Source organism: Rhincodon typus, chromosome 13 (genome assembly GCF_021869965.1).
Source record: "Rhincodon typus isolate 14 chromosome 13, sRhiTyp1.1, whole genome shotgun sequence".
Lineage (NCBI taxonomy): Eukaryota > Metazoa > Chordata > Chondrichthyes > Orectolobiformes > Rhincodontidae > Rhincodon > Rhincodon typus.
The window spans coordinates 30963926-30986974 of NC_063344.1; the positions used below are offsets into that span (position 1 = coordinate 30963926).

The following is a 23049-nucleotide window of genomic DNA, read 5'->3' on the forward strand; positions in this document are numbered from 1 at the left end:
CCTTCATCAGACCCTTTTCTGATGAAGGGTCTAGGCCCGAAACGTCAGCCTCTCTGCTCCTATGATGCTGCTTGGCCTGCTGTGTTCATCCAGCCCTGCACCTTGTTGTCTCGGATTCTCCAGCATCTGCAGTTCCTACTATCTCTGATTCGCTGCATTTTATGGGGTTTTTTTTGGCTGTGACAATTTCTAGAGTTTCATAGAGCTCTCCATGAAGCCCAGCGAAACTTCTCAGCAAAACTCACCTCATTAAAATCTACCATGTTTGATGACACCTGTCTTGTTTGACACTAGCCCAATTCCACCATTTGTTCTACCCAGAACAACTCACCACTGACAGGTCAACTCAGAACGCACAGGTGTCCCTGGCCCGACTGCTATCTTTAAAAGGCCATTGGGCACCCAGACAGCACAGATCCTGAGCTGTCTTCCACAGCTCCTCACATTTGCAGTAGACATGGCAGAGAAAGTAAAAATTGCTGCTCCACATTGTGAACAGGGTCCTGGAAGTCTTGATGGATGGGATGGTGCAGGAGGGCTGACCTCTTACCTGCTCTATCAGTGCTACTGTACCAACCTCCCAGCAAGGCTCAAGCTCCAGCACTCTCATTCTTGACAGTAACACTGTCCCCATTCACTCTCACCCACCCAACCCCCAACACCACTCTCCCTGCCTGCCTTCCGCATTGCCAGTTTATACACTGGGGACTCATCCCTACCTGTACCAAAAGTTACAGCTGTGCCACCCACTTTCATTTCCCTTCAGGCATGCTTTTCTCTCATTCTAAGAGGGAAACACTCCACAGTAGGTCAGAAAGAATCAAGACCGGTATAACGTTGCCTGCGGTTCAGCTCATCTCCCCTTAGGGGGGCAGAATCACAAGTCCAAGCACTCCAGGTGGTTGACTGACCACACCTGGACTGGTATCAAAGGCTGCCTTGTCTTGCTGTGTCAGGGCTATGCGAAGACCATCCCCCTTGGCTTGAATAAGGATTTCCTAGCTTTGCATCTGCACTAAACAGTATGGAAAGGTAGCAGAACTGAAAGACCAGCATCTCTGGGTCAGGAGCAAGGCTTAAAAAGGCAAGACAAGGCAGAGATGCCTTAGGTAAGCCATCCACATAGGCTCAAAGTGAGTGTGAGTGCTAAGAGACCAAGTGAACAATGCAGAGGTGTAGCCTGGTCCAGTCTGTGAGCTGGATGCATGTCCCTGAGTGCAGAGTATCCTTGCTGCAGCATCACAGTGATAGCTGCCATTGCACCTCATGCACAGCAATGAAGCACAGGATTGCACTCTAAGTTGATCGAAGATACCAATATACAAACAAGGAAAAAGGAACAAGAGTAGGCACCTTGGAGTGAAGCCTATGCTGCCATTCAATAAGACCATGGCTGATCTAATTTTAACCTCAACTGTACATTCCTGCATATCTCCGATAATTATTCATCCCGTTAATGAATAAAAATCTATGTACCTCTACCTTAAAGATATTGAAAGATTCTGCATCTACTGTCTGTTGAGGAAGGGAATTCCAAAAACGACTAACCCTCAAAAAAAATGTTATCAATTCCGTCTTACATGGGCAACCTCTATTTTTTAAAAATGATGAGTATGAAGATGTGCCAAGTGGTTCCTTAGAGACTGGTATATGTTGAATGCCAATGTCTATGGTTGTGGGGTGTACGTAGCTCATCACCTTGAGGATGGACTGTACCTTGACATGTTGGTAGCTGGTGTCCAGTCCTTTGGATCAAGTGGTGAACTGATGTGATCAGATCCCCATTCTGACTTCCATATCGAGAATTGTCAACAACTAGTTTGCTCATGACACATGGTAGGATAAAAAGCTGCATATGAAATGAAGTGAGATCTACAGTTAATAGCATTAAGAAGCAATAATCCCCCTTAATAGGAACTTGCTGCTGCCTAGCAAGAATTCACCTTGATGCCCAGAACTTAATTTAAGAAATGGAAAAAGTTGCTCTCAACATCGAGATGTGTCTTACTGGATTTCCCGAGTTATTCTACTAGACTTCTCCCCATAAGAGAAATAGTGACAGTATCTACCCACACACAAACACAGAAGAGATCAGGGAGCCCAGGTATGAGAATGAGGGGGATGTGGATATAACAGTTTGGAGGAAAGAGTGAGTAACATCTTTAGGAGAGATACCTGCAATGCACACAGGGCACACCCTGAAAGATCCTGTCGTTCCCACAAGTTATTTAAACAATAGCCTTCTGAATCTCACCCACCTGCCCACATCAACTATTTTATGGAATGGTTAGTGTATTATTTGAATCAATTGGTTTGTCAATAATCTCAATTGCATTTTGTTTTGAAAATGACGGACAGGCTGCAGATTTCAGCACCTGCCTACCTATTATATTGTGGGGAATGGGTCAGAGGCTGGTGGGAAGGTGGTGTACAGCAACCCATCATATTTTAAATGCATTCTACCAAAATTACATGGGATGAAATCTAGCCCCAAGTGCTTGTTTATTCACCAGCACAGATAACCATTATTATTAAATTCAACACATAAACTATTCCTAAAATAAATTGATAGAATTTCAATAACAGAGTCTATATTTTTCGTACATGAAATTAACATTGTTATGAAAACACTTCAGATTTAATCATTTTTGTGGACTTGAATTTGAAAGATTGTGGATCCCTGGAATATTTTATTAAGAGGTCAATGAAAGGACATTGGAACTTTTCTTTTCAAACACGGCATTTGTGGAAAATCATATCTGTTGTGATAACTGCTTACTCACTGATGAACTGTGACTTGGATCTATGAGGATGAAGCTGCAGCTTTTACTCTGGAGATTGTTGATTTGAATTTTTCCGTTGATAGCCAGCCTCAGGAAGGATCATCTCATCCCAGCTCTCCTAATGTTGGGGTCCATGCGGGACACTGGCTACCCTGGCTCTATTTCATCCTGGATTGTCCCCCTGAAGAGGGCTCCCCACCACCACCACCTCTCCCACCACCCTCATCCACCCCCACGACCACAGACACACACACACACACACAAAAAACCTGATGCTGTGATTCCTAAGCAAGCTGCATTGGGAAAGATGGTGGAGACATCTGTTTGCGTTGGTGAGACCTATCTTTATGCAACAGAACATTAGTCTGACAGCTTGAGCATCTTAGTCTATTTTTTGTTTGCTTTGTGTTTCAAAGATTAAGATTTATTGGCCAGCAGTGTTTTCTTCCCAAATTGAATATCTGAGAAATATCATTTTCTTCACTCCTTTACCATGGGTGTGTTTGTTTATGGTTATTTAGAGGAGTAACCAGTTTGTAATATAAATATTATGTGTCTTAAACCATTTTTGAATTGTTTTATTCATTCATGGGATGAGGGTGTCGCTAGCTAGGCAGCATTTATTGCCCATCCCTAATTGTCCAGGGGGCAATTAAGAGTCAACCACATTGCTGTGGGTCTGGAGTCACATGTAGGCCAGACCAGGTAAGGATGGCAGATTCCTTCCCTAAAGGGCATTAGTGAACCAGATGTGTTTTTCCAACAATCGACAATGGATTCACAATCATCATTAGATTCTTAATTCCAGATATATATTGAAATCAAATTCCATCTGCTGTGGCAGGATTCAAACCCAGGTCCCCAGAACACTATCTGCTTCTCTGGATTAACAGTCCAGTGATAATACCACTAAGCCATCGGCTCCCCATTGTGTTTATTAAGCAAACTTGGTGGATAGATCTTTTCATTTTAAGTCTAAAATAGAGAATGTGTTCAATTAGTCATATTGGGGACTGGGTAAAACCATGGTTAACTGTCTGTGTGGTGTTTGCATGTTGTCCTCATGTCTGCGTGGGTTTCCACCGAATGCTCCAGTTTCCTCCCACACTCCAAAGATGGGCAAGTTAGGTGGATTAGCTATGGTAAATGTGAGGTTACGGGGATAGGGCGGGGATGTGCTGTGGGATGCTCTTTGGAGGGTTGTTGCAGACTTATTGGGCTGATTGGACTCTATCTGTTTTGTAGGGATTCTATGATTACATGTACTGTATGACTTGTGGAGTAGTGGGACTAGATAAAAATATCAGTGCACTCATCACATTATAAACATGACAATTAAAAAAAAAAAAAAAAAAGAGTTAACCAAGCATATTCAGAGATAGTAGGAACTGCCGATGCTCGAGTCTGAGATAACAAGGTGTAGAGCTGGATGAACTCAGCAGGCCAAGCAGCATCAGAGGAGCAGGAAAGCTGATGTTTCAGGTCTGGACACTTCTTCAGAAAAAAATCTAACCAAGTATATTCCATCATTTTACATCATGTGTGAAGTCCCTTACTCTTAACAAAAATCAACAACTACACCACAATACTGTCACATAAAACTTGCCTACTTCTGCCTTTCTTGGAAGTTTTGATACCAAAAAGAAATCCAAACTTGCAAATGTTTTAAGAGGAAATTTCAGGATGAAAAGAAGCTATGGCACAGAGCTAACTTTTGGATAGGCAGGGGAATAAGATTGAAAAGTGAAATATGTTGAAACTTCAGTGAAGGGATGATGGAACATACTGAAGTGGCCAGTCCTCCTTCAGCATTTAATTATATTTAAAATACTAACATTACAAATATCCGAAATTTAATGTAAATTAATTTGAAAATATTTTTCTTTGAAAGCACAGACAAATTGTGTGATCATGACTTTTGCTTAAATCTTTTGGGGAAAAGACTGAAAGGTGAATATTTTCAATGCAACATAGCTTATGGAACAACAGCTGTACTAACAAATCACCACATTTAAAATGAACCCTAAAATGCGAAGACTTCTAAAGACTTTAGGTTTCATAGCTCTGTGTAACCAGAGTGACGATTTATTTATAAACCAAGACTATGAATGTTAAAAGAGAAATAAACCATGTCGGACTAGTTATAGAAAGTCAGATTACACAGCACTACGATGTAGCTAATTACTGGGCTGTACCTGGCACCTTTTCATTTTTACAGCTTGGCTTACAACAAAATTGAGATATTCCATGGTTTGATGCCTTAATTGGTCTTGATATTTCATTAACCGAAACCTGTCTTTCATTTCCATTACATTTGCAATGTCATGTAAAAAACCAGAAAGGAACACTAATGACAGTTTAAGAACAATATTAGATTTCAGCTTCAAACCAGATTTGGTACTACAAACAGCAAGGGCTACTTGAGGTCACAATCAAGAACGACTCTCTTGCCCAATGATTGCTTTTCAGATTCAAAGACAAACAACAAATTTATCAATATATTTTAATTTTCCAAGGATCCACACAATACAAAATAGGTTTTCATACATTGCTAAAAAATATTTCTGGATACCATTTAGTGTCTGCTGAGAGATGCATTTCTATAGAGTAAAATATGCCAAGCCTTATGAAGTAAACTGTCCATTGGTTTAATTCACGTTTTGGTTAGTCTAATCATTCTGATTACCTCTTTACTGTACGTCTCTCAGTTGACAGGATGGGAGATACCAAGCTTTGAATCGCTTCACTATTCAGGTTGGAGAAGACTGACGGAGAGAAGAGGATCGATACCCTGCTATGATTGACAGATACTCTCCTCTACCTTCATCTTAAGCCTGCTCTGCAATCAGCCGACAAATCCCCAAAACTGATAATCTGATCAGCTTTAATGGGAAGTGGATGAAAATAACAATGAGAATCCACAGTTATGTATGGGATTTTTCGTTTTTCCACATCATCTTCCCACTAAATATTGGGGCAAATTCATTCATTGAAGAGAAAAACAAGTTGTGATATAAGCATTTTGTTCCCTCCGAGGCCCAAACAGTTAATCTTTGTTCAGTCTCTTTCCTGGGAAAATACAAATCAATTCTTTATCATTTCAGTATATTTATCAATACTGAAAAGGGCATTCATAGCCCAATTGCCAGAATTAGGCTGGGATTGTACAAGCTCAAAACAAAATAGCATCTTGCAATTTTCAAACTTAAATATTTTAAATCTTTTTAAATAACTGACACTAAACGAAATAAAGTGATACTTGCATTTCAACAAGTTATAAGCATCAGGTTGATATTGTTATCTGATCTATGACTTAATCATAACCAAAGTGACTTGACACTTCAAAGTAGCTACAATTTACCAGGTTCCTTGTCAGATCTGAAGGCAGTCAGATGAATCCTGATCCTGATTTCAAATATAGTTTAAGAAGGTCTATTTGGGTCATCCAAGATCAAACACAGGATATGGCTATGGATTAATTCATATTATGACTATGTCCACTGCAGTCGCAATATTGTGGAATCAACTTTGAAACTGTGAAATTGGCTTATTCTGAATCCCCTGACAAATACTAAATGACATCCAAACATGGCAAATTGAGAATGGTTTAAAAAAAAGTACTGAATTTCAGTAAAATTTCAATTGTAACCAAATTTTCCCATTCAGTGTTAGGAGCTGCTACGTTAATGTCAAACAACCAACTACCAAATGACAAACAACCACAACAACAACAACAAAACTGAAGTTGCTGGAAAAGCTCAGCAGGTCTGGCAACTTCTGTGAAGAAAAGATCAGAGTTAATATTTCGGGTCCGGTGACCCTTTCTTAGAATATACCAAATGACAAAGACGCGCAGAAAATCTACCTTTCCCAAATACAAGGAAACAAATTAACACTGATTTTTGTGAACATGGGATGAGACAACATCAGCAATACACAAAATAAGTCAGAACAAACCATGTGACAAAGGATTAGCAGTATTTTTAGGTAACTATGTTCCTATGAAGGTCAATATTTTCATTCACCAATAGCAGTGTCCTAATCTTACCTTGGAGGCACATAGCGATAGCAAAATCCATGGCCCAACTGACTAATGCCATCAATAATCCAAGCAGTATCAGGAAGATCCAGTCTTCTCCCACTTTTGAGATAAGGAATGTTTGACATCGCACACTACATACTGTGGGCAAATGAAGCAGCAATTATTACATAATATAGTAGATTATTAAATAGCACAACTCACAAATGATTAATTTAATAGGTAACCAACTAGCAAAATGGAATAGGTCTAGGTCTATATGTTCAGTAGAAAACAGTTTAATGAACTATATTGTTTCCTCAATACAAATTAAGTGCGAAATTTCTTCACTACACATATGTTATTGTGAAAATCTAGTTCATGGTTTGTGTGTTTTGGAATATGAATTATAATTTAGGAATTAAAGTTGTGTCTTGCCAAACAATTAGTGAATATAAATGGAGAAAGGCTGTGATGATCAAGAATGCAAATTTGCTAATGGGGTACTAACCAGACCTAATATAAGTATTCCTTTTAATTCCAACAATTATATATTTTAAAAAAAAATTGTGGTCAATCTGTTGCCCCAGATTTTCCTGTAGGAACAACACCATGTGACACAACTGAAACTCTCAGAACTACTGGAGTCTGTGTGTAGTCAAAATAGAGATCCTGACGTTGCTTCTGCACAAGTGTGATTTTATGCTTCTCCAGAAGATGTGCTGTAGAAACATTCCATATCTTCCAACCCCAACAGTGAAGCCTTTAAGCAGTCAATGAATTGATGGAAACTTTCAGTTCTATGATGTTAATCCCACTGCTAAAAACTCTTGAAAATGATTGTACTCTGTTAAATGAGATCTAACTTACTAGAAATTTATCTATGTACTAATTTATTAATCACAGTCATACATCCTCCTTGGCCATTAACAGCTAATTGTACATTTCTGGAAAGTCAACATTTCCAAAATGAAAACTTGCACACAGCTGATATTTTATCTTCTAAAGTGTGATCATATTTCACTAACTGAAACCATAAAAGGGGTAAGTTCATCAGTGCTTTTAACTTTTTGGTTTTCTGTCTGAGAATCCTTCAATTTTCCAGAGGATGTTTATCCTGCTTGATGACATTACAGCTGTTGTACACCTGGAGATCACTTTGACTTGGTGCCAGATTTAAACTGCCATTGGGCAAAGAGAACAATAATCCACAGAGATCACTAGAACTTTTAGGACAGCCTTCTTGAAGGTCAGTGGCCAGCAGTAACATTTTGCCATTTGCTGCAAAAGTTAATGCAATAACTGCAATAGCAAAGTCTTCAGAAAAGGCAATATACTGTTATAGTAATTATACTTGCTGATAACTCAGATGTGGTAATGTTCTTTAAACATCAAAAAGGTTTATATTGAAATTTACACCTTATAGTACAGAAGAGTAACAGATTGGGATGTTGAACCAAACTGAAATTAAATTGATTAATTCTTGCTACGTTCTCTGTCTGTACTTCAATGCTCTCTTACAGTAAATAATTTGCCACTGGATAGTTGCTGACCCTAAATACAAAAATTACTTTAAGTACAGGTGGATGGCACAGTCCTCATCATGGCAAAAATATCATCTTTATGGGCGCACCTGGCACCATTGCATCTGCCATGCTAAATGGAGTACAAAAGATTTATATTCATTTGCTAGAACAAGCCAGAATCCCTTCAATGCACTTTATTTGGCAATAGCCAACACTAGGAGATATTTAATTATTCTTTTTTAGTTTACCTACTATAAATGGTACAAAACTATTTTAAAACAGCAAAGTATTACATAACTCCCTATGAAGGAAAAACTGACCCTATATAGCAGGGCCCTTCATTGATTCAATGTACGTGCTGTTGGCACAAATGTGGTGGTATGGACGGTTAGAAACCAGAGCCTGAAATGCAAGACATTGGGATTTAACAGTGATACTATGTCTATGCCAGCACCTAATCAACATTAGCAGTCTTACAGAGTGTACATTTTGTTTGTCACCTACAAAATGCTGATGCATGCAATACTGATAATATTATTACATCACAGATGTAATTTTTTAGTGAAATAAAGCAGAAAAATAATGATGTTTCAAACTTTAGGAAAACCAACTTTTCTCAGACTCCTGATCCTATGCTACAATGGATATTGTAAAGTTATGTCTGTTACAAGCAGACATTAACAAAACTGCATCTATAGACTGTAGCAAGCGAACCAGTGAAATGTGCTTTTCATCACAAATAACAAAAAGATTAGAGACCTTTTATAATGCCCATCAGCTGCATACCCAATAGCATGCATTTCAAGCAGGAAGACCAAGGATCAGACAAAATTGGGCCCTGCACTTCATTTCAACAATTCAGTTGTTGGCACCTGAATTTTGAGTCTTTCCCTTCTTTGGCAGAAAGCCTTCGGTAAGATCCCAAGGTCAAGCAGACATGATGCTGGCTGATGATTGGCATCAGTGGCACTCAGGATTATTGCTTTGTCGGTGGTGAATGACAACAAAGCATTTAAGATTCCTGAATTAAGGAAGCAAGAGTATGTTTTCCAATGAGGATTGATCAATTTAAAATATTATCAAGCTGGCGAGAGATTTATCAGGATGTTGCTGGGTATGGAAGGTTTGAGTTATAAGGGAAGGCTGGATAGGCTGGGAGTTTCTTCATTGGAGTGTAGGAGGTTGAGAGGTGACCTGCTAGAAGTTTGTAAGATCATGAGAGGTTTCGATAGAGTTGATGGTAGTTGTCTTTTCCCCAAGGTGGGGAATTTCAACACTAGGGGGCACATTTTTAAGGTGAGCGGAGACAGATCCAAAAAAGACATGAGGGGCAAATATTTTACAGAGAGGGTGATTCGCGTGCAGAATGAACTTCCTGATGACGTGGCAGATGTGGATATAATTGCAACGGTTAAACGAAATTTGAATCAATGTATGAATAGGAAATATTTCGAGGGATATGGGTCAGGAGCAGGCAGGTGGGGCTACTTTAGTTTGGGATTAGGTTTGGCATGGACTGGTTGAACCGAAGGGTCCATGCTGTATGACCCTATGACTACAAGTATTGTCATTTACACATGTACCGCGCCCAGTCCTGCTTTAGCATGGCCACAAGAAAAAACAGTATAGTATACAATATTAGTAATTGCATTTTGCTAATTCCTGATAAACCAGAAGAGTTAATAAGTGCTCAAGTCATTTGGCAAGTATATGTAGGAAACCAGAAATAAAGGTCTTGCGATCAAAGTTGTCTAGGAAAGCACGTTAACATGTACTGACAACTGATTGATGCTCAATTTGGCCATTTTAACCATTATTCAACAGTACCAAAGTGGAAATCTACCACTGTCCACTTCATTAATGCATGATGAAAAATTTGAGTTAAAACAGTAAAACAAAGCAGCCATTGTGTATGTAAATGTAAATGAGAAACTCCTTTCTCCATTGCCTTCAAAACTAATTGATCCCCATGGACCAAATGTACAAGATCAGAAAACAGACCTGAAGTTATAAATTAGTAAATTCAGATGGAATTTATTTTCAATTCTTTTGTGAATTGTCTCCAATTTATAAAAACTACTTTGGTAATTTAATTATCAAATGCAGGCAGTTATTTAATAAATGTAATAGGCAACTTGGTTAATAATATGCTGTAATGTCATGATTGAATGCAATCATTGAACTGAATTTTAAAAATCTAAATGACCAATTTAATAAATTACAAAATTTAGCACCAATTTAGTGAATTATAGAATTAGGCTTGACAAGTGTTTTTAAAGTCTGATTAATTTCATGATTACATTTTAATCAGTTAATCACTGCTTTAATTGTACATTAATTGATGCAATTATTGCGTCCATATCATTCAAGCTTGTTTCAAAATTGATGCTAACATCATTGTCCAAAAAACATCCCTGTTTTCCTGTTTCTGAATTCATATTGTTGATGCCTCTTCAACATTTTGTATATATTTACAAGAAATTAAAATAATGACACTCTAAACTGAACCATTTATTGGGAAGAGACAGAGGTTTTGAATCTTAATATCCAAAAGTGTGAAATAAAAAAAAATACTGTCAGGCTTTACATAACTAACGGCAGTAAAACAAAAATGCAATACAGCCCAGACAAATTTCCGGTCTATTTCTTGCTGCAATTTCAGTAGTTATTTTGAGTGACAAGATTGATCACTTTTTTAGGCAATAATTGCTGCTTGCTGGATATTGACGGGAATGGATTGTTAAAGTGGGAAAAGATTTTCAAATGATACTGTTATCGACAGCATGGTAAAGTATTCACAAGAAATCTTGAATTCCACCTATTTAAACCACCACGTATAACAGATTCTGGTTTGTCAGTTTTGTCTTGTTATACTTCTAGTTCTGTGCTACAAGCTGAACTATGTCTGAAATATTATATGGGCTTACTGTAGGATGCCAACAAGTGTTCGACTTAGCAGTATTAAGCTCTGACCAATCGCAGAAATGAGCAAGACTATCCTATACTTAAATAGCAAAAGGTCGGATGCTGCTATCATTTTGCAACAATTTTGGTACTAATTACTATTACCCTATCTTGCAAGCCCAACACTTTATCCACTTGTAAGAATTGCTCTGCAAATGTTTCAGCATAGTGCCATTTCTGTCCGTATACTGAATGTAATCTTTTGCAGTATATTCAAATAGCAACAATCATTAAATCAAGAAAGGAGCCACTGGTATCTCAGGACAGAGTTATATGTGTAGACAGGAAGAAACATAACTTCAACTTTTTATTCCTTAAAATAGCTCATAAAATTAAAGTACCAAGGTCACATAATTGACACAAATAACGTGGAAGCATCAGACAAGCCCAACATCTATGAAACAAAAAAAAAACCCTCAGAATAAATACTTTTTAATCTGAAGTGTTGGAAGTTACCAGTGAGGAGATCTGACTCAGAAACATTGTAAAGGGGCCAGAGGGCAATGAAGAGGCACAAGTCAGAACATAGAATCCTTTTCCATACACATGCAGTAGGGCTGGCTGCCCCTATCTGGCACCTCTATGTACACATTGAGGTCGTGAAATATTTGTTGAGTTTGTTAAACTATGCTCTTGAACTTGCTTTCTCGCTCTTTCTGGACTGCTAATGTTTGACACCTCCCCCCCCTCCACTTCCTGTTAACATTATGCAATCTCTTTACAGGGCATGTCTGTTCCTAAGCCCATTGAATGAACTTAAACTGTATTTTCTAGCTTTTTGTTCCTGTATTTCATGTACTCAATCCATCATCAGCCTAAGCCACTGCACCTCCGGGAAAGATATTAACATTTCATTGGAGGCAGTTCAGACATCGTTCACTAGGAGAATCCCTGGTACGGAGAGCTTGTGATGTAGCAAAAGCTAAACAGATTGGGACTCTACCTACTGGACTTTAGATGAATGAGAGGTGATCTCATTGAAACATATAGAATTCCGAAGGGGTTTGACAGGGTAAATAATGCGAGGATGTTTCCTCTCATGAGAGAGTCCAGAGGGCATAATCTCAGAATAAGGGACACCGATTTAAATCTGTGATGAGAAGAATTTCTTCTCTCAAAGAGTTGAGTGCCTTTGGAACTCCTTGCCACTGACAGCAGTAGGTCAGAGATCATGTATATTTAAGGCTGAGATCAATAGATTTTTGATCAGTAACGGGATCAAGGTTTATGGGGAAAGAAAAGTGGACATGAGGAAAGTTGGATCAGCCATGATGCTACTGAATGGTGGAGCAGGCTCAAAGGGCTGAATAGCCCTTATTTCTTATGGGCTATGGCCTGGTCCTATGCATTCATCCAGCTGTTACACTGTATAGTAGCTTTCCCTGCTCAACTTGTTAAAGTCATATTTCTCCATTGATTAGCCCCATCCAGCAAAAATTTGACTTTATTATCCACTTTTGGTAATTGCTCTTTGGTACCAATGGCTTCATTTTGATCATCAGAACTGATCTGTCCATCACAGACAAACTGGCGACTGGGACAGTCTGAGCCTCATCACTGTGCTAGCTGTGGCTGACGGGTACCTGGCTCCTCACTACTTTTTGAAACTCCTTTGCAATCTGCAAATTTGTAATCCATATCAAGCATTTACCCAATCAGTTTGATTCCTAAGATGTACAATTATTATCTTTCAGTCTTTACCAATTACCTTTGCTGAGCCTCTCCTCTCTTTCAACCCCCCTCTCTCTCTCACACAATGAACCATGCCTCCCTCATTCAAAACAGTTTTGAATGGCCTTACCTTATGTCTCAAGGCTCACCTGAATTCTTCCTGAGATTTAAGCTTTCATTAAAGCCTTTCTACTTATGTGCATTGCATTCAAAAGCTCTGATAAAGTACAGCTAATTGTAATCCCTATGATTTCTGATAAAAACTAATTGATTCAGACTATATCCTACGACCATCTGCAATGAGTTTTTTGCATGGACAATCCATACTAGTGCAGATGATAATTTACATTTTGTCTGATCTGCCAAAATTTTATGAACCATTTATCTATTACTGTGTGGTTTCTTTCACACAGCCCATTGCTAAAGGGCTTTCTGCTGTTGTATTCATAATTATTTGGTTCATATTTGCACGCACTTCTCTAAATTCATTCTTAGCAAATTTCATCCACTCTGCAAATCCCCCACCACCAATTTATCTGTAGAAATTTTGTTGGTGATCCACGTCCAGTCCCCATCCACATTTCCATTGCATTATCCATAATTATTTTCTAGTCTTAACTATTTATTATTGTTGATTGGAAAAATCTCATGTTTTTCTTTATCACAAACCTTTAAATTCATTGCATTACCTCACTGAAATCTTTTGCTACAAAAATAATTATTATGGGCTATGATGGTGTGTTTTGGCATTTCTTACAAATCTCACAAATGCAGTTTAAACACAACTGACTTGCTTCATCTTCTAAATATTTGCCCGCTGACGTCAATAACACTTTTCTTTCCATTTCTTTAGCTCAGAGGGCATATTCCATTAAAGGAATAAAATATTGTTCTGATTGTGTAAATTAAAAATTCATGCATTGGCCAAAAGCAGTAGTTTTCTAATTTGCTCTGGCTAATATTATCTATGCTTCCTTCATTTATGACCTATTTCATAACAGCGACATTTCACTGGAAACTACATCCATACTCATAAAATGATCGATTCAGACTAATTTTCAAGTAATGACAGTATTTTACAACGTTTTAATGTGTAGTCATCACAAAATCTCAAACTAGTGGAATTTTCAAATTCCTTAACTTTGTCTTATTACTCAGTCTAGACAGCATTTTAGCCAGTCTGTTCCATACACACTAAACATGCATCCATTGTCTAGCACTGCATGTTGACAGATTCATCCAGTAATGCATTAATCACTGAACGTCTTGTTTGTTATCAAAACAATATCCTTCCTTTGGTTCATAATTCTATTTTTCTCCCTGAATTTTCCACTTCATATTTAGTTTAGATTACTGTATTATACTCTCAGCGCCAGTCCATGGTGTAAAAGGTACTTCAAACCACAGCTGAAACATCGATTATCTACATCCTGGGCATTTCTGGAGATCATTCTTTCGTTGTAAACCCCGAATGCTCTTTTCTTCTCAAAATTATTTCCATCCTTACTTCTCTAGTTACAGTTCTCCTTGCACAGTGTTCCCAGGGACTGTACCAAGGTGGTCTTGCTAGTCTACAAACATTGCATCCTCTATTTTTTGTCACATTGCCAATCGGTTAGCTACCAAACTGTTAATGGCATCACTACACCCAGCGTCTTGGTGGACGACAACACTATCAGTGCATTGCTTCTGAATCAATGACAGTAAATGACCAAAAAATATGTAAGAATGGCAAAGAAGGGGGTGAGAATTAAAATGGAGAATTTAGTGTCAAATCAGATACAGAAAGATAAACAGAAAGGGGGAGATAATATTGAATTTAGAGAGAGGAAAAAAACAAACATATTCTTTTAAAAATTGATATCACCAACAATTCAATACAAGCAGGAATATGAATTGCACTCCAAATAGTTCACTTTTGAGAGCAACTAAAGTTAGCATCGGCCCCTTTGGGGACAAGACTGGGGAATTTGATAGTGAGAAGCAAGGAGATAGCAGAGAGTTTGAACATTAGTATTTGTGTCTGTCTGACTTCACAGAAGACAACACAGAAAGCAGACTTAGAATAATCTAGATTTGAGTTTATTTTTCAAAATTTAGTTGTAGTTTAGATACGTGACGATCAAGCAGGGTGGTTATCCACCTAGACTCCAGTTATAGTGTTGCCCTCACGGTGTCATTAACAGTTCACACTTCATACAGGACTATTAGTACAATATTTGAAACATAAACATACATGAACAAGTCTAATTAACAGCACAAAATGCAATAAGTCTCATTAATTGTGATCAATGTAAACCCTAGTCATTATTTGTACAGTAATATTTGATTTCTACAGAAATCTGTGGGGTTTGTACAGTAATGAGGTATGTGATTTACATGGTTATTATTTGTATAGTAATAATGCGTGTACAGTTATTTTTCATCAGATTCTGCATCCATAAGTGATCAACACTTCAAATGGATTCCAGAGAATTGTAAGACAACTCTGGAAACATTAAAAAAAACTGAATTGGATGCAGTAATGGTAGGGTGAGATTCAACAAGTGATATGTTGCCCTTTGTTGCAAAATGATTTGAGTACAGAAGAGATATTGCTCTAATTGTTTAGAAGCCATGTATGAAGTAGTGTATTTAGTTTAGGTCTGCTTGTCAAAGGAGGAAATTCATGCCATAGAGGGAGCGAAACAAAGATTTATCAGAACGATTATTGGGATGGTAGGATACTCCCACGAGAAGAGTTTAACAATACAACGTGTATATTTTCTAGGCTTTGGAAGGAAGAGAGAGGATCTCGTTAATCCATGTAAAATTCTTACAGGCCTCGACAGGAAAGACGTTTTGCCTGACTGGGAGACTATGAGGCAGCCATTTTGGAACAATGAGTAGGAATTTCTTCAGTACAGGCAGTGGTGAATCTTTGGAATTTCTTTCTGGGGAGATTCCATCATTAAGTTAAAGACAGAGATCAAAAGATTTCCAGACTTCAAAGAAAACAACAGGACATAGGAATAGTGCAGGAAAATAGTGCTGTGATACGGGATCAGCCATGATCTGGTTGAATGGTAAATCAGGCTTCAGGAGCCAAAAGCTAATATTTTCTCCTATTTTGTCATGTTCCTATAATTCTGAATGCAGAAACACTCAATGACCTTTCTCATATTCATGTTTTTTGTGATGACAATGCTACCACTTCTGAATGGGTAATATCAATATTCTGTCCTAGAGTCAATAAATTTAAATAAATAAAACATGCTAGGAAATATTTAGTACAAATGACCAAAAAGATCAGCATACAATAATCAGTTGATCCTTACGTACTTTAATAAGAGATTTGTGAATGAAAGCAGATTCATGTCTAGCATTTCTCTGCAAGCTTCACCTTTTTGAAAATCTTAATTATAAAGATCTTCAACTGAGGAACAGATTGAGAGGCAGATTTTGGAAAGGTGCAGAAGTAATAGGGTTGTTGTCATGGGTGACTTCAACTGCCCTAACATCAACTGGAACCTCCTAAGTACAAACAGTTTGGATGGAGCAGATTTTGTCAGGAGTGTCCAGGAAGGATTTCTGACTCAATATGTAGATAGACCAACGAGAGGGGAGGCCATATTAGATTTGTGCTTGGCAACGAACCAGGCCAGGTGTCAGATCTCTCGGTGGGAGAGCATTTCGGTGATAGAGATCACAACTCCCTGACCTTTACTATAGTCACGGAGAGGGACAGGAGCAGATGGTACGGGAAAGTATTTAATTGGGGGAGGGGGAATTACAATACTATTAGGGAGGAACTGTGGAGCATAAATTGGGAACGGATGTTCTCAGGGAAATGCACAACAGAAACGTGGAGGTTGTTTAGGGAGCACTTGCTACAAGTTCTGGCTAGGTCTGTCCCACTGAGGCAAGGAAAGGATGGTAAGGTGAAGTAACCTTAGATGACAAGACAGGTGGAACATCTAGTCAAGAGGAAGAAGGAAGCTCACTTAAGGTTGAGGAAGCAAGGATCAGACAGGGGTTACAAGGTAGCCAGGAAGGAACTGAAGAACGGACTGAGGAGAGCTGGAAGGGGGCATGAAAAGCCTTGGCGGGTAGGATTAAGAAAAACCCCAAGGCGTTCTATGCCGATGTAAGGAACAAGAGGATAGCCAGAGTGAGGGTAGGGCCAATCAGGGATAGTGGAGGGAACTTGTGCCTGGAGTCGGAGGAGGGAGAGAAGGTCCTTAATGAATACTTTGCTTCAGTATTCACCCGTGAGAGGAACCTTGACGTTTGTGAGGACAGCATGAAACAGGCTGACATGCTCGAACAGGTTGATGTTAGGAAGGAGGATGTGCGAGAAATTTTGAAAAACATAAGGATAGAAGGGCCAGACAGGATTTACCCAAGGTTACCATGGGAAGGGAGGAAAGAGAGTGTTGCGCCTTTGGTGATGATCTTTGCATCTTCACTGTCCACTGGAGTAGTACCAGATGACTGGAGGGTGGTAAATGTCATTCCCTTGTTCAAGAAAGGGAATAGGGATAACCCTGGGAATTACAGACCAGTCTTACTTTTATGGTGGGCAAATTATTGGAGAGGATTCTGAGAGATAGTATTTATGATTACTTGGAAAAGCATAGTTTGATTAGAAATAGTCAGCATGGCTTTGAGGGGGGCAGGTCATGCCTCATGAACATTATTGAATTCTGAGGATGTGACAAAACACATTGACGAAGGTCGAGCAGTGGATGTGGTATATGTGGATTTTAGCAAGGCATCTAATAAGGTTCCCACGATAGGCTCATTCAGAAAGTAAGGAGGCATGGGATTCAGGGAAACTTGGCTGTCCAATAGAAGACAGAGGGTGATAGTAGATGGAAAGTATTCAGCTTGGAGCTTGGTGACCAGTGGTTTTCTGCAGGGATCTGTTCTGGGATCTCTGCTCTTTGTGATCTTTATAAATGACTTGGATGAGGAACTGGAAGGGTGGGTTAGTAAGTTTGCTAATGACATAAAAGTTGGTGGAGTTGTGGATAGTGTGGAGGGCTGTTGATGGTTGCAACGGGACATTGACAGGATGCAGAGCTGGGCAATGAAGTGGCAGATGGAATTCAACCCAGAAAAGTGTGAAGCGATTCATTCTGGAAGGTTAAATTTGAATGCAGAATACAGGGTTAATGGCCGTGTTGGAGGAACAGAGGGGATCTTGGGGTCCACATCCACAGATGCCTCAATGTTGCCACTCAAGCTGATAGGGTTGTTAAGAAGGCATATGGTGTGTTGGCTTTCATTGGCAGGGGGATTGAGTTTAAGAGCCACAAGGTGATGCTGCAAATCTATAAAACTCTGGTTAGACCACACTTGGAATATTGTGTTCAGTTCTGGTCGCCTTATTATACGAAGCATGTGGAAGCTTTAGAGAGGGTGCAGAGGAGATTTACCAGGATGCTGCCTGGAATGGAGGGCAGGTCTTATGGAGGAAAAGTTGAGGGAGCTAGGGCTTTTCTCATTGGAGCAAAGAAGGATGAGAGTTGACTTGATAGAGGTTTACAAGATAATGAGAGCCATAGATAGAGTGGATAGCCAGAGACTTTTTCCCAGGGCGGAAATGGCTATTATGAGGGAGCATAATTTTAAGGTAATTGGAGGAAGGTATAGGGGAGATGTCAGAGGTAGGTTCTTCACACGGAGAGTGATGGGTACATGGAATGCACTGCCAGTGGTGGTAGTAGAGTCAGATACATTAGGGACATTTAAGCGACTCTTGGATAGGCACATGGATGATAGTAAAATGAAGGGTATGCAGGGTAGTTTGATCTTAGAGTAGGATAAGAGGTTGGCACAACATCGTGGGCTGAAAGGCCTGCACTGTGCTGTACTGTTCTATATTCTATGTTCTCAAGAACTCAAACATCATAAACTACACTTTCAACCACCACAATAAAGGCTGGTTCTGAAAACTCCCATCCCCTTTGATGGATTGTTGTTGTTTGCAGTTCAGACACTACATCAAACTTACAACGAGAGACACTAACAGATTTTTACTGCAATATCAATTATTTCTAAACCTGAATTACCAAGTAATATCTGGGTCACAATCTTGCATAAAGATAAACACTCCGCTCGTATTCATTTATTTTTCAGTATCTCATAAATGGGACTAGATTTGAGAGATGTGGCAATCATAATTAGATCCTAGTTTTAACAGGAAGAGCAAGCTCTGCATTTCTGGCTGGTGATTCCAATCATGGATCCCACAGAAATGCAATGTACCTTCAATATAACTGTGCCCTTGTAGGGGAGGATAGAATTGCAGGAAATGGGTTGGACATGGTTGAGGATCTTGTCAATTGTGATGATGGGGAGAGGGGAGTATGGGGAAATCCTCTTTCCTTTTCACCTCCTCTCTCCTAACTGTCCAAGACCCAAACATACAATCTAAGCAATGTACAGTTTTGCCTGTATTTCTTTCAAAACATCTACCGTATTTGCGACTCACCGTTTGGCCTCCTTTACATTGACAAGGCCAGGCACAGACTGGGTGACAATTTTGTGGAACCAGTATATTCTGTCATAAGATTGACCCTGACCTTCCAATTGCTTGCCATTTAAATCAAACATCTTTCCCATGCTAACACTTCTGTCCTGGGCATACCATTTTCCAGTTTCTCTTAGCTGTGAAGACATTAGATTTGAAATGTTAACTCTGTTTCTCGGTTTACAGATGCTGTCAGACACATTGAGTTTCTCCAGCATCTTGCGTTTTTTTTTCAGATTTCTATGTTTTTTTGATTTTATTTGGGTCTTGAATAGTCTAACTTTTCCTGGGGCACTATTAACTGCAGTTGAACTGTCTGAATCTCCAATAGAAATAAATACACTCAGTAGGTTTCAGGAGCAATAAACTTCCACAGCAGAATGTTCAATTTTCTGGGCAATTCACTCTGATTCTGCTATGTTGGGGATTCTACGGGGTCCGGAATATGCAGCTCCCATCTACACTGCAGAAATGAGTTTCCTACATTGGAAATTCCAGGCCATGGTCTCTCTCACACTTTTGTAATATTACCATTAACCCACCATTATGCTCAATTTTTCAAATTTATCTTAATAAAGTATTTTATTCAGCTTCCTTATTCTTGCTTTCCATTCCGTAAAGCAGTTTTTCTGGCTATTTGTTTTAGAAATAGCAAGTTTGCTGTTTTCAAAAGCAATCTACCCGCATTGAGTCAAGGCTACTTTACATCATTTCAGACCAATATCTTTTTACCGACTTGAAAAGTTTTTTTTAAAAAGTGATTCACAGATAGGAACTGGCTTTGTACATCAAAATATCACAAATTTCCCTCTTGTCTGTTGTGTTTTTATTGTGGGTAATCCATACATTTTGCTTCCATGATTTACAGTAGAATATTCAGCATGATAAACTTTAAAAGGGAGCAAGGCTGTAAAAATTATTATTGCATTATGCTCAATTTCATTCTACTAATTTATCAAAAGAGACACACACTGATTTTATTAAAAGCATATTTATTATTAGTATTTCTCCATTTTGCTGAACATAGCAACTACTCAAGACTTGGTTGGTGTTTGGCCTCTCTGGAATACTAAAGACAGATATTACAGCATATAACATTATTTCTCATTTCAGCAATTTATTAGTTTCCAAATGCTCCTCTTCCATCTGCTTACTAAATGTTCTAAACTTTCAAATAAAAACCCAAATGAAAAAGATAGCTGGTGGCAGTTTAGGAAAAGCTGAGGTGTAACGAGTCCTGGGTGACCTGGTAGAACAACCACTGAAGGTTGGCATGCAGGTGCAGCAGGCGGTGAGGAAAGCTAATGGCATGCTCTCCTTCATAGCGAGAGGATTTGATTATAGGAGTAGGGATGTCTTGCTGCAGTTATACAGGGCCTTGTTGAGGCCACACCTTGAGCATTGTGTGTAGTTTTGGTCTCCTGCTCTGAGGAAGGACATTCTTGCTATTGAAGGAATCCAGTGAAGGTTCACCAGACTGATCCCCAGGATGGCAGGATTGACAATATGAAGGAAGACTGGATTAACTGGGTTTATACTCACTGGAATTTAGAAGAATGAGGGGTGATCTCATAGAAATACACAAAATCATGACGGGACTGGACAGGCTAGATGCAGGATGAATGGTCGCGATGTTGGGGAAGTCCAGAACTAGGGGTCACAGTCTAAGAATAAAGGGTAAGCCATTCAGGACTGAGATGAGGAAGAATCTCTTCACTCAAAGAGTTATGAACCTCTCCCACATGAAGCTTTGAGGCCAGTTCATTAGATATATTCAAGAGGGAGCTGGATGTGGCCCTTGCGGTCAAAGGGATCAGGAGTATGGAGAGAAAGCAGGAGTGGGATACTGAAATTGCATGGTCAGCCATGAACGGTGGTGCAGACTAAAAGGGCCAAATGGCCTACCCCTGCACCTATTTTCTATGTTTCTACAACATTTGCTTCAAAGTTTTGTTTCCTGCAAATAGAGAAAAATCTGCTTATTATCCCTGAAACTCGTGGGAAAACTTAACCTCTGCAAGATGGTAGAGAGTAATTAAAATACAAAGAATCCACTTGAAGAAAACAAATGCTACTACCCAGAGCAAAATCAGAGAAAAAAAAACTTAGCCGAATGCACAAGATCTTTGGTGGAGCATTAAGAGTTCCAGCTATAACATGTCTCAATCACTGCTAGAGTTGATGTTGTTCATGAGGGGGAGGGAAAATTAAAACTGACCTCATGTCCTATACTCAGAATGTGAATTGCAGTTGAGGGGGCTCAGGGGGATTTTGAAATAATATAAAACTGATATAAAACTTGCAATATTTAACTCCTGCACCTCACTTAAGTGTTACCGGTTCACTTTATGCCTAGAACACACTGAGGAGGACACAGACAGGCTACTGGCAGAAAACAATCAGGGATCCTTTGGCCCCATGATACATTTTAGGTATACAATGGTCAATGGTGTTCCGAGAGAGGCTAGACGTTGGTATATGGGCTTTGGTTAGTGGAGGGAGGGCAAGGTTGTGGGAGTTAGTGGGACCAGGGAGGTTGCAACATAACCATCATTGCCCATTCTGTCTTCATATTTGTTGCTGTCTTGTTGTGAAACTATTGTTGATCTTCCATGGAAGCCCCACCCAATACTGCATCAGGTTCCTTCTGACATAATGGAATCCCAATTTACATTTATGAGACTTCTCTCTGTATGAGGCAAACATCACAAACCTCTGTAAAACTGCAGGTTAAAATCTACAATGGTTTGTGTTCAGAGCAGGTGAGCACTCTCCCTCAGTTTAATCTGAAACCCCTCCCAGTTCACCAGTTACATTGATTAAAATCCACACACAAATGAATGATCCAGTACCTCTCTGCTCAATCTAATAAATGGCTGCTAGATGTTGTAATTTTAATTTGGACATTACAGTTAGACCTAACTTGGAGCAACTATGCAGGCAACTATCAGCCATCAACATTAATTTATTATCATCAACCAAATGTTCCTTAGAAACATGGAACCACCCCTGCATGGTAGAAATGGCCTCAGACACTATCAATTAAAAGAATAATATTAGCTCTGAGCATGGTCTTCATGTTCATTTATCATCATTTCCCTCTTCCTAGTTTCTTCTTCTGTCTCTTTAAATACATATGTCAACTGATTAAGCTAATTGCCTTAGCCTCAATTTCTCATTTGGTATTTGCTTACTTCAATTAATTAAGCGCTATTTAGTGCTAAAAGAACAACAAAGAAATTTCATGGACTTTTGTTCACACAACAATTGTTGACAAAAATACCTCTAATTTGACAGCTCAGTTGCTATCCCACATTTATGCTGCAGCAGATTTATGAGCAACTTCAAAATATCTTTTTTCTTCAGTTATAGTTTCCAATTTTAGTTCCTCACTTTTCTGACAACAATGATGCTGAGTTACTTTATGCTTTGTGACAATATCTACTCCAATAATCTGACTTGCCTCAAATAAGAATTGCTTATCCCCCTGACCATACAGTCCCCACTCTATGCTTGTTTTTTCTTTTAGTTTTATTGTCTTCCACCTCCTTTGCACCAGTTGTTTAGGAT

The 23049-nt window shown here is 39.0% G+C and overlaps 1 protein-coding gene across 1 annotated transcript in view; it reads right to left on the reverse strand.

The window, feature by feature from the left end:
- Positions 1–23049, reverse strand: part of LOC109928881 (chloride channel protein 2) — a 305011-nt gene that overhangs the window by 72491 nt on the left and 209471 nt on the right. Inside the window, exon 3 of the mRNA XM_048604584.1 lies at positions 6832–6963. Within this exon, the coding sequence (XP_048460541.1) occupies positions 6832–6963 (132 nt within the window). The remainder of the gene's footprint in view (positions 1–6831; positions 6964–23049) is intronic.